Source organism: Anas acuta, chromosome 3 (genome assembly GCF_963932015.1).
Source record: "Anas acuta chromosome 3, bAnaAcu1.1, whole genome shotgun sequence".
Taxonomy (NCBI): domain Eukaryota; kingdom Metazoa; phylum Chordata; class Aves; order Anseriformes; family Anatidae; genus Anas; species Anas acuta.
In genome coordinates, this window is record NC_088981.1 from 108,102,211 (window position 1) to 108,119,627 (window position 17,417).

At 41.2% G+C, this 17,417-nt stretch overlaps 1 protein-coding gene across 2 annotated transcripts; it reads right to left on the reverse strand.

Annotated features, from left to right (window-relative positions):
- Positions 1 to 1,392: 1,392 nt before the first annotated feature.
- Positions 1,393 to 17,415, reverse strand: MATN3 (matrilin 3). 2 transcript variants are annotated; one of them, XM_068678681.1, is made up of 9 exons: positions 17,232 to 17,415; positions 14,624 to 15,193; positions 11,086 to 11,208; positions 10,572 to 10,694; positions 9,195 to 9,317; positions 7,253 to 7,375; positions 6,281 to 6,403; positions 3,672 to 3,779; positions 1,393 to 1,909 (listed from the first exon to the last, which is right to left on the reverse strand). In XM_068678681.1, the coding sequence occupies exons 1-9, from the start codon at positions 17,374 to 17,376 to the stop codon at positions 1,854 to 1,856; spliced, it is 1,494 nt and encodes a 497-aa protein (XP_068534782.1). In that variant the 5' UTR covers positions 17,377 to 17,415; the 3' UTR covers positions 1,393 to 1,853. The 2 variants fall into 2 exon arrangements, with proteins under 2 accessions (XP_068534782.1, XP_068534783.1); XM_068678682.1 differs by lacking the exon at positions 6,281 to 6,403.
- Between the last annotated feature and the right edge of the window lie 2 nt (positions 17,416 to 17,417).

Below are 17,417 nucleotides of genomic sequence, written 5' to 3' on the forward strand. Positions count from 1 at the left end.
ATCCAAAAGATTTTTAATCCTTGTTCATAACAGTTCTTTGCATTAGACAAGTTCTATTGCCTCAATAAGTGAAACAGTATAAATACTCATCCATAAAATGAGTACATCTATATTTAAAATAAAATAATATTACAAATTCACTTAATAGGACGTGCTCTTATGTTCTTAAAAAAATATTCTTGTATCACCGTGGAATTTTGTCTGGTGCTCACAAAGTAAGACAAGATACTTGCTCAGAGGAATTGAACGTTAAATACTGTCATCTGCAAGGTAGAATGACATTATGAATACTAGCACGTGAAACAAAGCCTGTCCAGCTCTTGCAATGCAGATCTGGCCCCCAGGACAATTTTCCACAATCATGTAAAATTATACATCTCATTTGACAACCAGCCCTAGTGTAAATGGGACTAATGTAATACAATCCCAGTTGCCAAGAAGTGGAAAAGTCTTGCATTAGATTTATAACTTGTTTATTCTTACCAATTACGGAGGCCAAGGCATACTTCTGGTCTGATAAATCCTTATATAATACCCGTGTTCAAGGTGAGGACATGAAAATAAGCAAAGTCAAGTGCTGGATATAAAACTCTACAAGTTACAGAAAAAAATATGCACATACAGCTCTTTGAGGAAGCATCTATAGCACAACTAGGTTGTCCCATGCTGACTGTAACTGAACGGCAACAAATTAGTATCAGTGGAGACATACCACAAAATAGGCATTAACTAGGAGAACCTCCATGTCAGCATAATTCATTCATAATTGTACGTGCTCTCTGAGTGAATTCCTGCCTGATTTTCCTTGAAATAGTTTGTATGTACAACCTGCAGGGTATGACACGAGCACAAATGTTGTTACAATATGTCCTTGGCATACCATCTACTGATTTAATATTTCGTGTAATTTATTTTGTATGATTATGTACAAAATTGTGATTGTGATTTAGTTGCATGATTACACATGCAAGTGTGCTAAATAAGTGGATTTCCTTTAACAGTGAAATTTGTAAATTGTCAGCTTCTGCAAGCCCAGCTGGCACCAGGAAAGTCTGTGGAATGACAAGAGGAATGACTGATTGCTAACGTAAGTAAATCTTGCAGGATAAAAACCTTAAACTGCAGCGTGTATTTCATCCTTCCAAGTGTAGAACAACTTTGAAATACCTATTAACCCTCTTATCAACAATAACAAGGAGTTGTAGGTTTCAAAATCAAACTGTTCTTTTTCCAACTGTGTGACTCAAGAACAGTGTCCTGTTTAATTATGCAGATTTCTTCCATTTGTGCCTCTTCTATCTTTGAGGTTTTGTTTCCTTGCCTTTGTTAAACTGTTTATTTCATAACACACATACTTTAAGTTGTATATATTTAATAAAAAGAACATCAGTGTGCTGATCATACTTTATTTTATTAAAATAAGTTACAAGACCACAAAGTACTTTCCATTTTAATGGACAAATGCCAGAGGCACGATTTTTACTCTGCCTAGCCATTTCACAGTTTTATATGATGTGAATACTTTTCCATTCCTTTCTTTCCTGTATTTACTTTTAAATCAGAGAATAAAAATGCAGTTACTGCAGAATGATGGTACCTGCTGTACTACTGGCAGTACAGACTGAAGCACAGCAGGTATAGGTAGCTTTATGGTTACAAAGTGACCGTACATGAAGATCCTCAGGGCATATTTTCAAGACGGTTGTCTTCCCGAAGTCTTCTTGACACTTGTCAATAATAACAAACCAAATGCTGTTCTGTAAGCTGTGCAACAAATTAAAGCTTGCTGAACACAATAAAAAATAATTGCTTCTGAAAGATCATTTTGGGATCTATCTAAGTAGAATGGTAGCTCAGACAACCTGCTGTCTCTCTTGATATGCTTGCAGCTTCTCAGACACTTCATCTAGTGGTCAGTTGTTAAGGGCAATACAATAGGTGGCTATGAGGTTTGGTTTATTTATGTTTCTCATTACTGCATTTTACAGAGAAAATCAGATTCTAAATGAGATCAATACATGCTTGAACTAGAACTTTCAAAACATTTTAGAGAGGTCAGGGTTTGTTAACTTCCCAAATTTTCTCTACAACCCCAATTTCTTATAAGAAGTTAGAGCGAGTGACATTTAGGGCTGAGGAGTAGCGGGTGATGCTGCTTTTTCCAGTTTGGTTTGAAAGGAAGCTAGGGATACAAATTGCTCAGCAAAGAAGGACTTTGAAAGAAAGCATCAATTTTTTGTAATGATTGTATTGCTAACTTGAAACTACCACCATCTCAATTAACATTAGTCCTTTGGGACAGAGAGATAGTCTGTTCTTTTGAGATAGATATTGTGCTACTACCAAGATGACATTACAGGGTTAATTAACTTGGCACTCAGTTTTAATTACTTAGACTCCCTGGAATGATGTATGATCCAAGGAAAATTAGATTCTCCCCTTCACCCTTCCCAGGCAGATAAAGCAAATTCAAGGGACCCTACAAAGGGAGGGATTTACACTTAGACCTATAAAAATAACTTAGAATTTATTCAAGAACTGGGAAAGTTGTATATTTGGTAGAAGACTTCATATGGCTTTCAGAAAACTTGGTGAACTGAAGAAGCCATTTATCTGTATAAATGATGAGTTAATATACAAAACTTAGTAGTCTCCCGCTTTGATTAATCTGAAATATCCCCCTTCCTTGATTTTGTAGCCCCAGGGATCAGGATGGCAACCACAGACCTAATACTCCCCTATATTAATTCCTATTTGAACAAGAGCACCTTTCACAGAAGAAAAGCATGTAGTCTCAGAAATTTCCAGCACTGAAAACCTACCCCAACCCTTGGTAAACGGTCACCGTGATCAACCACTCTCACTTTCAAAAATTGTGCCTGATGCTGAATCACAGCTTGTCCAACATCCAGTTATTAGTTCTTCTCATTCCAGCTGAGGACATTTATTGCAGCATTCAGGTTTGCTACCACACCACAGAATTCACCACTTTTATTTTTCCTCCCACATGTTTGTGAAATGTCTAATCCGGGGGCCAGCTACATTTCTCCTTGCTGCCGCAGTGCAATGAATGAAGCCAGTGAACCCTGCAGCCCACGCCTGGGATGCGCTGCAGCCTGGATGCTCGCCCAGTACCCCACACTCAGCACCCTCCCACTCTTCCTGATATCTGCCTGATATATCCCAGCAGCTGAGTAGTAATAGGCTAGCAGTTTTTTGCACAAGAGAACTTGCATGAAAACTATTTGGGACCCTGCCTGCCTGCGGAGTTGGAAGCCTGACCACAGCTGGTCAGATGACTGTCATTGCTGCTTGTGAAGGTGTCCGAAAATGTGGGGACATACACAGGCTACTAATAGCAGAGCTCAGAAGTGAGCATGTGCTGTAAACGTCCTCTGAAAGAATTACAAATAGAGCAATGTTTGATTTTCAATGTAACACATATTATTCTGGTGACGTGAGGATGTGCATCTTATCTGTACCTTGATATGAAAAGGAAATATGAAAACGTAACAGTAATGGCAACATGCAAAATTTCACTCCCTGATGTTAATAAAATCACCAAGAAAATACTTTCTGTTGAGAAGCGTTTCCCCCCCCCCCCAGGCTTGTATCAAAACAGCTACCTCCAAAATACCAGTGAAGCGCTGAACACATGAGAAAAAGGATATGTTTTGTGGACAGAGCTTGGAGGCGTGAAGTGACCGAGTCCTGCAGTGCAGCTATGGCTTCACACTTACAGGCCTCCTCAGTTGTTACAAGACTGCTTGTTGAGGCTCCTAAGAGAGAAAACAGCATTTAGAATACTTAGGAAAATGTTTAAAAGCCAAGAAAATGCAAGATTCTGCAAGGGAAGCTGAAACCAGGCTGTGGGACTGCAGCTCAGGGCAGTTGGGAGGGAAAGGTGGCAGAGATGGGGACCAGCACGTAGCTGGAGGCATATGTGTCCTATGTCCAGGAGCAGGACAAGCACTTTTACCACTTTGTAAATAATGCAAAATAACAGGAACACGTGCATTCATTTTAAATAGTAAACAGTAGAGTTTCAGCTGTGTCATCAACGTGTTTCACCTTCCAAGTACTCTTGGTTTATAACAGTGGCAATATCCGTGCACAGGGAGTATCGTTCCTCATTCATCAGGAGGTGTGGACATGAGTCCATCCAATGTCACATCAATGGAGGGAATATGGAGGGAACAACAATGGTCAAATGGGTTCAAATGAATTTAAAATCTAGTAGGAAAGCACAGCGATATTAATGGAGGAGTCAGTATGGAAGAGAGAAATCAGCCTCTTAGGGAAGAGGAAGCAAGCATTGCCATCCTTTGCAGTGATTCCAATTAATCTGTTTCTGCTTCTTGCCCTCAGACTTGCAGGCTTATCAAGGACCAGGGCCTCAACTGTCCTCAAGAATTCTTTTGTCTCCATAATCTACCACAAAACCAGCAATGTTCATAAACAAAGGGCTCAGAGAGGTGACAATTTGATAGTGGCATAACGACATGTCATCAGCTGATGACTGCGAATTCTTATCTCTGTGAAAGGCAAGTTAACTTCACCTACTCAATAAAGGAAATATATAAGCTACACCAGTTGCTTCAGGTTAAGAACAAATAATACCAACAACTCCTGAAGCACTGCTACTATAGTGAGATTACCAGGTACGTTTGAGGCCAGAATACTAAGCTTCCAAAAGCAGCACCTCCTTAAAAGATCTACAATTCTGAAATGCCCTTTCAAAAAGAGATAATTTGCATGTAATTGCTGTTTCCTTATACAAGTGTTTTTTACATTGCTTGCAAGGGCATTGGCAGAAGATTATTCAATTGTTTTTTTTTAATTTTTTTTTCAATCACTAAACAAATTATGCGACCATTTTAACAGTAAAACAATAGGAATACTATACCTGGAGATAGTTTATATTTTTTTTTCTTAAATATTTTGGTTTCTCTCTTTATTTATCATGCCATTGATATTTCCATTTTGCATGGAAACTGATGACTGCTTCAGAAAATGACTGAAATATGAATTTCAAAAGTTTGTCCATTCAATGTTTCACTGAAAAAAAAATAATCTATGAACAGATTCATTTCAAGCAGTGCAAAAATTCGTTTGCGAATTTCACCACAGAAACTGGTGTCTTTTTGATTCCACTGAACCTGTATTTGTTCAGCTCCCTATTTTGAAACATCCTGCCGGCTTTATGGCCGATGTACAAAGAAGAGCTGTTCAAGATTCAGCTGGAGGAAGGCCAGTTCAAAATATCACACCAACGTGGTTGGTTTCCAACTGACTGCCAGTGAAGTTTGCATGTTTGCATTTAAATTCTCCAGTGACAGATACTGATCCTCCTTGAATTATGTCTGCTTTAACCGAATTACTTTTACATACGGCAACTGTCCAAGGGTATCCTGAAGTCTTCTGCAGAGCTTCTGTGAAATTTAGAGTCTTCCAGTATTTGATATGCAAAATCTTGGGCAATTCCACTACTACTGGGGTGCCCAGTGAGTCACACAAAACATGACAGAGTTGGTTTTTTTACACTGTATTTATGTTTAAGTCCAGACCTACACAAATTACTATTTTAGTAGATGGTGTTTAGCTACATTCTTATTAGCTATATAATAGACATTATATAAAATGTCTCTTTTTATACATTGCTTATACACAGGGCAACTTCATGTAATGTCAGATCATTCCTGCTCCAAGCAGTAGTAGATCAGACAAGATACCTCTTATGTCCTTTCCAACCTACCTTAAGCATCAAATGCTGCAGAGGCTCTGCAAATAGTTTATACCATTATAGCCCATGCAATTGGAGGAGTGGAAAAGAGCATGGGCTCTAGCATTGCAGTTCTTCTGACACCAGTTGTGTTCCCTTCCAGCCCCCACTCTCCTCTTTATGCTGGTACACAATTGAGTCCTATGCCTCAGAGACAGATGCCCCAAAACCCAACCTTGCCAGTACTCCTAGTTACTCATGTTTCATAAGGAAATGCAGATTATAACAGATTTAAAAAAAAGTAAAATACAATGAAGTCCTTAAATGTGTGGTGACAGGTAAGAGTCAAGTGCAGTTTTAAATACCGTAAGTGCTATAACTAAAGAAGGATCAAACTAGCTCAAAACATTATAGGAAATAGAAAAGAATGAAAAGGGATTATACTTTTAGGGAGTTAGTGAGTTGACAAAAAGTTTCTCATGGAGATTGAAAGGATTTAACACATTAAAGAGAGGTACTTCAATAAACATGTTCAGAATAAAAATATTAAATCATTACTTGAGCATGTTTTCTCGTCTGGGTTTAAGGTAAAGCCTTCGTAGCAGTCACAGGTGTACGACCCCTCGTTACTCACACAAACCTGCTCGCAGTCATGGGTTCCTGGTGCGCACACATCGATTCCTACAAAATGCATTTTGGTGAAGCAGTTATCCAAAAACATGAAAACCTTTTAAAACGTTTCCCAATGGCAGTACTTTTCCATGCTGGGAACTTATACTGCATGAACTCTCACCAGCTGCTGCTGAGATGTGTAACTGATGTTGCCTTGGGGCAGTGACCTAAAACCAGTTGTTTTACTGGGGTCTCTCTCGGTCCTTACTTTTACAGCCTGTGATGCTGACCACAGCTCTCTAACCTAACCAGTTGTGAAGCACCAGCTCACCTCCAAAGATATGCTAGGAAAGCTTTCCAGTACACGGTAGCTTTGCATTGAGGATGCTGAGCAGGAAAGGAAGGCTTTTATAATAATAGCATTTTTAGCATAAGGTAAAGCAACTGAGAAGCTAAAGAAACAAACAGCGAAATGAAATTCAGCCTGGAGGGAGGACATCACCTCAGGTTGTCTCCTGCATGATGGCATGCAGTTTCCACAGCACTGCAAAGTGTGTGACTGTGTGACTAACCCCAGCTCTTGTCTCTTCAATTATTTCTCGGTTCTGGGTTTGCTGAGTGTTGCATAATTGCACCTAGTGAAATACAGTGAAGGCCTTCACGACAGGGTGATAAGGAAGGGGCAAATGCTAGACAGTTAATGGCACTGGTGCACATGAAGTACCTGATGTACCTGCATGATGCTCGAAGAGGAAAAGGCAGAGTGACACAAAACTGTCTTATAATGCTTAAATGCAAGTTTAAGTTTCTTAAATAGATACAAATACATTAACCTGATACTGAGAGTGATTCCAATACATCTGCTTGGTTGGGGGGGGGGGGGGCATGGGGGAACAGGGGGCAGCAATCTGGACTTACTTGAGCATGTCTTCTTGTCTGGGTTCAGGGTGTAGCCCTGGTAGCAGTCACAGGTATAGAAGAGATCATCTCTAACACAGACCTGCTCGCAGTCATGCCTGCCAGGTGCACACATGTCGGCAGCTAAGGAAGGCATTGGAGAAGAATATTAACCAATACCCACACTTCAGACTGTTTATTTGGCATCAGTAGTTCCCATCTGGATTCAAACCAGGACGTTCTCATTGCACATCAGCACGCTGTTAGCTGCAGTAAGGTATACAGAGTGTGTTCTTATCTGTCTGTCAACATCATGAAGTTCGTATGATTTTTTGGAACTGCAGCAACGCTTTTTTTGTGTTGTAACAGATTGCAGAAGGAACTGAACTAGCAGTGACCCAGTTACAAAATAATTATCCAAAGGAATTTCAGAGAACAAATATCTGGGTTTTAAGAGAGCATTTGGCATTTTTTCAGCTCTGATGGAGTTGGATAAGACACTGTTTTATGGAGTGAAAAGACCATAAACAGAAGAGTATACATGGCTGCTAAAAAAAAAGAAAGACGTGGCACCCACTGCCAGTACAAAGTGGGCACTTTATGTGTGAGGCAGAGGTTTTCTGCCAAATTTAACACATCAACTCCAAAAAAGCAAGTTGAGGAGTTCCTATATTTGGATATTTTTGCTGTAAGGAGGTCCTGTAAGGCAAAAACAACTGAAGAAAGAAAGGAGAGTAATAAAGAAATAGAAAAAGGAAGAAAGAAGCAAGTAAACAAGAAAGAAAAGAGCCCCTCTTGGATCTAGGCTGTTTTTGTTATATCACAGAGACCTGGAGGTAGCTGAGAAATCACAAGCAGCCTAGTGAAAAATGAGAGTTGAAAGAAAAAAAAAAAAAGCATATTGGAGAAATAATCTGAAATTTGAGTATGCAGGGGGATGATCATTGCTATGAAAGGAGACTGAGGACTGGACTCACAAAAGGGATGCCTCACTGAATTCACATTCCTTCACAGATGTTTACAGTCTCTATGTAATACCAGCTGAGAGTTAATCTTAGGAACTGATTTACAAAATCAGCTCCTAAACTAGGCAGGAAGAAATATCAAGAAAACGTTTTTGCCTCTTTGAGATGCAAGAGCTGTGAATTAATTGGAGGGATTTGCGTAGGAATTTCCTGGAATTGGAAGCCTGGGTTTGTCACGCAAAATATAGTAAGGAAAGGGATTATGATGAAAGTGGAAAAAAGGGTTTTATATAAATAAATCATCAGTGAGACATACAAGGAAATGAAGGGTGAACTTCAAATGCTAATCAAGTGAAAATGATACAGAATACATATTAAGCCATATGTACCATATATTTATATATACATCCTTATGTACCGACCATGTCAATGCTTCTGTTCTCCACAAGAGACCAGCACTGGGAAAGAACATTTCTCTCCAGCCTCTAGAGCTGTAAAGCCGGAGTATTTTTTAAGTTCCAAACACATCCACCAGGAAGAGTGATTACACTCATGGTGTGATTACACAGGCTGTAGTCTGTCCTCCAGTACAGCCCCTGCTCTTCTTCCTCTCATTCCCACATCTTCGTTATGCTTGTTTGCTGAAGAGCTTCCTGAGACAGGTAGTGCATGAGACATATCCCCACCAAATATATTATCCTTCTCCTCTCTCAGGTGGATAAGGCAATTCATGCCCCTTGAGAGTGAAAATATTGCGAAGTCCCCAGGGAAATGCCAAGTGGCATTTTAATTACAGCAATTATACGCTTCACACAGCTGTTGAAGAGTCACAAGTCTCAAATTATTACTGGAAACGTGAAGAAAACTTGAAGTTCACTGTGCTTTCAGGAGTCTTACAAACTCTTGCATAACTTATTAGAAAAGTAACATAAATAGACCTGACTTTGAAGAGTTATTTGATGTTAGCTGAACACCATATTTCCTTGACCAGGTCCTACCTGAGCAAGTCTTCTTATCTGGATTCAGAGTGAATCCTTCAAAGCAGTCGCAGCTGTAGGATCCATCGGTTCTCCGACAGACTTGTGCACAGTCATGCCTCCCAGATGCACACAAGTCCATGGCTGTGGAGGACCATGTTTTAGAGAAGGAACCAATTAATCTCTCACTGACACTCAAGTACTTTAAATACTTCAACATTTATAAACACAATTTAATTAGGATTCAAAATAGGATCCAACCAGTGCCTTACTACATTATCATATTATGCTGCAGACAGCTGAATTCGGTTACTGAGCATTTAATGCAGGAGGCAGATATCTGGGCTCCAGGACATCCCTACACCACGTCTCGCACAGGCTGATTTCCATCTGCAGTTCTGGCTGCCCCGAATAACCCCACGCAGGCTGAAGCTAAAGCACTGCACGGAGATGGGCAATAACCTGCCATGTTGTTGTTTCGTGCAATATTAGCAGGAAGGATAATGAACCCAAATTCATACTCTCATCTGAAGGCCGGCACAAAAAGCTAGGGAGGTCATGTACAAGTACTGTTAAATGGCAAGGAGATATGAAACCTAGTTAGAACAACAACAATGCCAAAAACAAAGCAGAAACACTGGGAGGTTATGTTCTTTCTTCAGAAATGAGAGGTATGAAAACTTCAGTGAGAGGTGTGCTTATGTGTTCTCCAAGGGAGAGAGGCAGGTACAAAATAGCTACTCCAACGCTGGTGCTGCTCAAAACTTCTGGATTTAAAGGAACAACTCCAGAAAATAATAAAAAAAAAAAATCTTGGGGGAAAAAGTTTTTATAATAAGCCAACTTTTCAGGGTGACAATTCAAGGAGAAGGAAAGGATGAAAGTGCTTATGGTGAAAGGCTGGGGTTGCTATATTGTGGAGCCCTGCATAGCTTAGAAACAGAAGCAGCAAGTTGTAAAACAAAACAAAACAAAATATCAAGCAAACAAAAACACTGAGTTTTGACAGTGGAGATGGAGGGGATGTGGAAAAATCATCAGGTTTTAAGTTCTCTATGGACCAATGGCACTTGGTCTCCAGTGGAGACACAGTGCTGGTGGGCATCTCTAGCTTAGGTTTCTCCTCTCCCAGGGACTATATTTATGAAGTACCATGAAAATCATAAAATGGTAGGTCAATGACAATTTATTTATTTGTCAATTTATTTTAACTCAAGACATTTAAATAAAAGTACAATTTTATTGGTATTTGAACCAAGGGGAAAGGCTACAGGTGAATTCTCATTTTAAGAATCGATATCTGCAAGCGGTTTTTCAACTAGAAGCCATGAAGATAACTTGGAAAATATGTCCATGTCACCATAAGTTTCGTATATTAAAGTAGCCTTTAATTCTTACCTGAGCAAGTCTTTTTATCTGGGTTTAGGGTGTAGCCTTCATAGCATTCACAGACATAGGACCCGTTGTTGCTCACGCAGATCTGATCACATTCATGTTTCCCAGGTGCACACACATCCACAACTGCAAAATGCATGCGAGAGGAACATTTTCAAATGCATTTCAATTTGGAATCAGCCAGAAATGGCAAGAGTAATTGAAGGAATTAGAGTAAGTGGTAGGAGAAAATATCTATGTGGTGTCCACATCTGAAGACTTTGTTTTGGCATCTGGCCCTAATGAATGGTTCTACAGGCATAATAAAAAGGATGGTGAGGCAATCGAACTACTTCTCACCATTGCTTGCAGAAGACGTATTTATTTATTATTTATTATTAGATTTATTATTGAAAGGGATTCAGACGTTTGCTGTTTCAACAGAAGTACAAAAGTAGCTTCTGAAATCCAACTGTGTTATTAAAAAGAGATTTATTTTTGTTTTCTGATTTAATTTAATTTACAAAAGGAGTAATACCTGAGCAAGTTCTCTTATCTGGATTCAGCGTGTAGCCTTCGAAGCAATCGCAAAGGTAGGATCCACCATTACTCACGCAGACCTGCTCACAGTCATGGGTCCCAAGCGCACACGTATTCGCAGCTACAGAGGGCGTTTACACAAAAAGCATTTCAGTCATCCCAAAGGAAAGAAATGTTCATTAATAATTTACTCTTACAAAAGTACTTCACATCTAGCACTGTCTGCTGGATTAGTAGTAGGAAATTTCAGTACTGTGTCGCTATCACAGAAGTTGCAGTCATCTTTTGCATCATTTGGTAACCAGAAGAAAGAGGTCATAAATGACCCCAAAATAGCTCCACATCTGAGGGGGCAGAAAGACAAGATTGATCTGCAAAAGGAGGGAGACAGGGAGAGATTTTAAGCATTTAGGACCATTAAGTTGGAAATGGGAAGGTAATGAAAAAGACTTGGTTTAACTTACTAAACTCTGCTTACTGGCATACAAGCTGATTTATGAATTCCTGCTGTACTGTAAAAAGCCTCTCATGTTAAATGAAATGTGACGGCACAATAAAATAAACTAAATTACAACAGAAAGAGCAACAAGACTAGGAGCAACAGAAAAACAACTCAGAGGCACTAGGATAACAGGCTGTCGTCTTAAGGATAGAAAGAGTGTTTGTGGAACTCTGGTCCAGGCGGATCAGCCACCGAGGAACCCAGGCAGTGCAAGATGGGCATGTGAGAGCTGCAGCTGCCTGGCTCCATCAGGTTTAAAAAGTCATGTCCAAAAGAGGATATGGAGGGAAGCCTACAGTAAGGCAGCTTTACAAGCACGGCAACCTCCTGGCTGAAAGACAATACAGAAATAATGCCCAAGGCTTAGAGAAAATGAAACTGTGTGCTACAAAATGAGATGAAATTTGAGCAGACTGGCTAATTCCCCAGCAGACAGTAAGGTTATCTCATCGGAATGAGAAAACAGCGATATGAAAAGCAGCATGATGGATGGCAGCTGGATATAAGTTTGCTGTTGTGACAGGGCAGACAAAATGCCTGTGATAACACTGGGCTGTCTCTGCAATGAGCTACATGTGCTGACAGTCTTTTCATTCACAGGTCTGACCACCTAATTAATTAACCTCTGTCCAGTTTTTCTCAAGTGTATTTAGCTTTGGATATGATGCCTCTGTGCCTGTAAAGGAAACCTAGATACTCACTTAAACTTAGATGATTTTTAAATGACTAAATTTAGGTGAGATTAAAAGGGGAAGGGAAGATGGAGGGAAAGCTGAAAAAATGGGAGAAGGCATAAATGGGAATGAAAGGGAAGATGGAATCAAAGAAGAAAAGAAAAATGAAGAGACAAGCCTGTTGAGTTATTACCTGAGATACTACTGAGATGAATAGCTGCAATGTGGATCTGGCATAATGGTAAAATCAACTTAAAAGCAGTAGTGGTGAGATAAGAAATAACGAACAAGAGTTCTTGAATGTTCTCATGATTCCTGAATGTGAGGCAACATTTCTTGTTTTCTGAAGTATGGAAGATTTAGATATCCCCTTGTAAGACAGAAAGTGCGTCTCATCTATTGGAAAAAAAATCTGAAACCAAGCCAGGGTCTTTTCATTCTGTTATATTCTTGGGAATAAGAAAATTCATATGAATGATTTATGAACAAAATCTGCGGGTGATATTTTCAAACAAACTGAGAAGCTCAGATTCAACTGGTCAGATTTTTGTGGTAGGAAAGGCAAGCTTCCACAGGCTTTGACACCAATTCAAGGCTAAGATTTTCCATCTCCAGGATGGTCTCACACTGAATGATGCTCTCAATGCATCAAGGACCTGATCTTAGCCAACTATTTTGCCCCTGAACATTAGTTTTCCTGTTTTCAGTTCACCCCACAAACAAACTTGTTTGGCTTGGCCAACGCAAAGAACATCCTAATTGTCACTGGTGAGTCCAGATTTCTGTCTGTCCAAAAAGCAGTTCGGAGCTGGAAAAGACTTGGTTTACCCACACTATATAACAAGACTGTCTTAGATTCGTTTGGTTTGTAAGAGCCTTTTGAAAAAGCATGGCCTTTACCCCGTTTTTGTTCATGAATCCTACAGATTCTGGCTAACTGCATATAGGATACTCAGAGTTACACTGGAAATATGTAAGTGTGATCTCTCTTTGGTTTATCCTCCAGCTTAACGGGAGAATAATTCCTATGCCTCATCACAATAAACAGTAGTATTACATTTCAGAACAAGAGATTTTTCTTTGGTGCTATGAAAGGACTTGCTTTCACTAGACTTGCTATTTTCACAGCGCTCATACCTGCATACCTGTCCAGGTAGGTAGGAGCTTGTACCCGCTTCCAGCTACCAGAAAGAGGATGTGGTCACACCAGCAACACAACATGATGTCAAGCCAGACCTCAAGCATTTCCTATGTTAATTATTGGGCAAAGTGTCCTGCCTACAGATGGTCCTACACATTTATTTCATACCTAGAGAAAGAAGTCTATTCACTCTAAATGTATTCAAAAGGTACAGTGGTAATTTTTAGCAAGGCTCTGAAATAACGAAGTAACACATTCTTGCCAGCCAAGTTCCTGAGGCAATGGCTGCTACTTGAATTCTCTCACAACGTTCTTTACACCTGATGTTACTTGCCAGAGAGTTATTTTACAAGGCATTTCCTTAGAATTTTACTGGAAAAAATCTACTTAATACAAGTTGCTTTAATTGTCAAAAAGTCATTGTTTCTTTGTGGGTAGGGCTGTGGCAAAGCTGTTTATAGGCAAACCTCAATTCTCCAGGTACACCACAGATTTTTGCCAATGACAATGACAACCCACGTTGGCCTAGCATTGTAGTGGAGTTCAAACCACACATACATGCAGCCCTCAAAGAGCAAAGCTAATTTGGCCTAGCCCCCAGGAGCTGCTGAAGCAGCTGTCAAAAATCAAGTGGCATAGGAACAGGGAAAGGTGGAAATCCGGCACACTAAAAAAGCCCAGGAATACCTGCCCCGTGAAAGCTCATCCTGAGAGAACACATCATTGTGTTCAGAAACTTTGTCCTACATCAAATTTCTCAAGCTAGTGCGGCAGTTCACCTGATTTTTGTACTCTGAACCTATGAGGAGCTCTTCAGAACCACACTTCCACCCTCCTTCCTTCCTATCCAGACGGGAACAGAAATGAGCAGCCTGCACAGCTCCAGCGTGGGCCCTCAGCACGTCAGTAACAGGACGTAGCTGAATCCCAGCCAGGCTGCAGTGCCTTCTCATGCACTAAATCATGCCAACTACACAAGAACATCCCCTGAAATCGGTCCTCTTCCTTGCACGGTGAGGTTACTATTCAAAGTGAAAGGCGATTACTCGGCCTCCACTGAATAAAAGGGTTGACTTGTTTGCCCAACCGATGGCAATGGAAATATGTAAATGCAATACATAACACTTCTCGAAATAAAAACTTCTTTCTTAGGGAGTGGAACCACAGTTGGAGCCAAAAGGAGCCAAATTACACTACCGTCTTGGACTGACCACCTTACCGCAGAAAGTCTCTCTGAACTTGGATGTCAGCTTTTCAATCACACCATAGGTCTCCACATAAAAGACGTGTTCATCCAGTGGCTCGCTGGCCATCACCCTCAGGGACTGCATGTCGGCACGATCTACCCCAACGGCATAGATCTCAATGCCAGCTGCCCGGGCGCTCGCTGCCACGTCTTGAACCTGGTCTTGCGGCCGTCCATCTGTCACGACAATGACCACCTTGGGGATATTGAAGCTTGCTGGCCGGGTACCCATCTCCTCGGTGAAGACTTCATCCATGGCAGTTTGGATGGCAAGGCCAGTCATTGTGCCAGCAGACAAAGGCTGGATGTGAGAGATGGCCTCCTTCATTGAGGCTTTATCAAAGTGGGTCCGGAGGGGAAACTCTACCTTGACAGTGCTGGCATAATTCATGACTGCCACGCGGGTTGTTCTTTCACCGACGTCCAGAGTGTCAATCATTTTTGACAGAAAGACTTTAACTTTCTCAAACTCTTCAGGTCGGACACTACGGGAGCTGTCTATGATGAAGACAAGGTCTAGGGGCCGGTTCTTGCAGGCAGAGTCTGTCAGGAGGGAAGGAAAGCACATCAGTCATCTGCACGGGACTGTGATGGCAAACTACCTCCACCAGATAAACACAGGCACCCTTCATTCTTTAGGAAGAGTCTTAAAATTATAGGGGCAACTCATTAGAAATTCTTAAGTAGTCCTTTTGACAAGTAGAACATGACTGAGCACTTTCAAGCATTAAAAGATTGTCACATTGAGCCCACAGGATAATGTCCGACTATCTTGAAACAAGGGGTTGTAGTTCGCATGTAGCAGCCTACACAGAGATGTTTTATTGATACGTAAATGAACTTACTTTTTCTTCTTACAGATAAAGCTTGAATTCATTTTTATGAGAACAGAAATAAAGCAGTAAAACAATGGGACAGATTGCATAGCGAACAGATGTTAACAATATTTGTTAGCAGTAGCTGTTAACAATATAGCAGATTGACGACTGGAAATTATTTCTTGTTTGTAATTCACAATCCAAAGTACACAACAAGAAGAAATAAAGACCAACAGGAACATGATGCAGACCATGCTGTGATAAATGCTTCTTAAGCAGTTGTTACTGCGTTAAAGCTTCTATAGCAGTTATTATATGTAGAAGTTATTATTCATGAAGCAATTTTACATGTCAAAATGAACATTTACACACACATTTGTAGCTTCTAAAGTTTCTCACTGGCATAGAAATCTAGACTGAACAGAAAAGCCATAGCTCAGTGAGGACAAGCATCTCTGCAAGGAAAACTAAAAAGAATCGAGACAGAAGCAGCAGGGAACCAATGCTCAGCGCTCTCTGTCCTGGGAGCTTGACCTTGATGCCATCATGAACTTAGTTTCTATCATCAAGTATGGATTTATACTACTGGTTTAAGAAAAAACAGACTGCCCAAAAGCAGTGTTCCTACAAAGAAGATGCTCCTGCTCAAGTATTATTGCCTAGCAAAAAGTGTTCAGTCAGCTTGAATATACTCTGTGAAGAGTAACTTTTGGAACCTGATACACATCTCCCAGCTACGATCAGTATGACTTATTATTCCATTCCAGCTTTAAGAAAAAAAAAAAAAAAAAAAAAAAAAAGACATTTTTTTCAGAAGTCTCTTAAAAGCAGAGATGAAAACAAAGCTTGTTTTCCAATGTGTTAAAGAACTTTTTTCTCTTTTGCAAGTGTACATCTTACTTCAACCATGAAGCACAGCAATAGAGCTGATTTTGCTTTGGGACAGAGAAATGGACTGCAAGAATCTAAGATCCCATCCAGGTACATTATACACAATTCTACATGCATCTCATAGCTCAGAGTTTGCATAAGCATTGAGAAGAATGGCTTTGTGCCTCTTGTGAAGCCTGGAGGAATATGAGGAAATATTTGTACATGCACATGTATCTGAAGAGATGAAAGAAAAAAGATGCACAATGTTCATCCTAAAGAAAATGTAGAAAAAATATCTTTTTTAGATTAGGGAACAAAACTTTTCAGGAGCCTAGTGTTGCTATGAGTCTGAAATAGAGATGGTTTGAAAATTAAACAGGTAGATAGGGAGAAAAGAGGGGAAGGGAAGGGAAGGGAAGGGAAGGGAAGGGAAGGGAAGGGAAGGGAAGGGAAGGGAAGGGAAGGGAAGGGAAGGGAAGGGAAGGGAAGGGAAGGGAAGGGAAGGGAAGGGAAGGGAAGGGAAGGGAAGGGAAGGGAAGGGAAGGGAAGGGAAGGGAAGGGAAGGGAATCACAGAATGGCCGGGGTTGGAAGGGACCTCTGGAGGTCAGCCGGTCCAAGTGGTTGCCACTTCTGCCTACAAGCACACCCTTGGACCTCTGCAGCTCCAGCAAGATGTCCCCAACACACACCTTTCCAGTCCCCCTTTGCAAAAGCAAGCAGGGAAAAAATCCCAAAGAGCAGCCAGGGCAGGCAGCACCCGGAGAGGCCGGGTAGCAGCGAGCAAAGCAGGCAGCCAGTGAGCTCCAGGCATCATCCCCGGGGCAGGGCAGCCCCCAGCAGAGGAGGCAGCTCCGGCCGGGGGGGACCCGGGGGGCAGCAGGGCCGGTACCTGCCGCGCCGTGGCTCCCGGAGAAGCCGCTGCCCAGCGGCTGCCGGCGGAGGCGGTGCGGGACGCTCCGTGCCCCGGGCTGCAGGAGCAGCAGGAGGAGCAGGAGCAGCGGGCAGCAGCCCAGGATGCCGAGAGGCCGCCGCATGGTGCCCCCCTGCCTGCCCTGCCCGCCCCGCCGCCACGCAT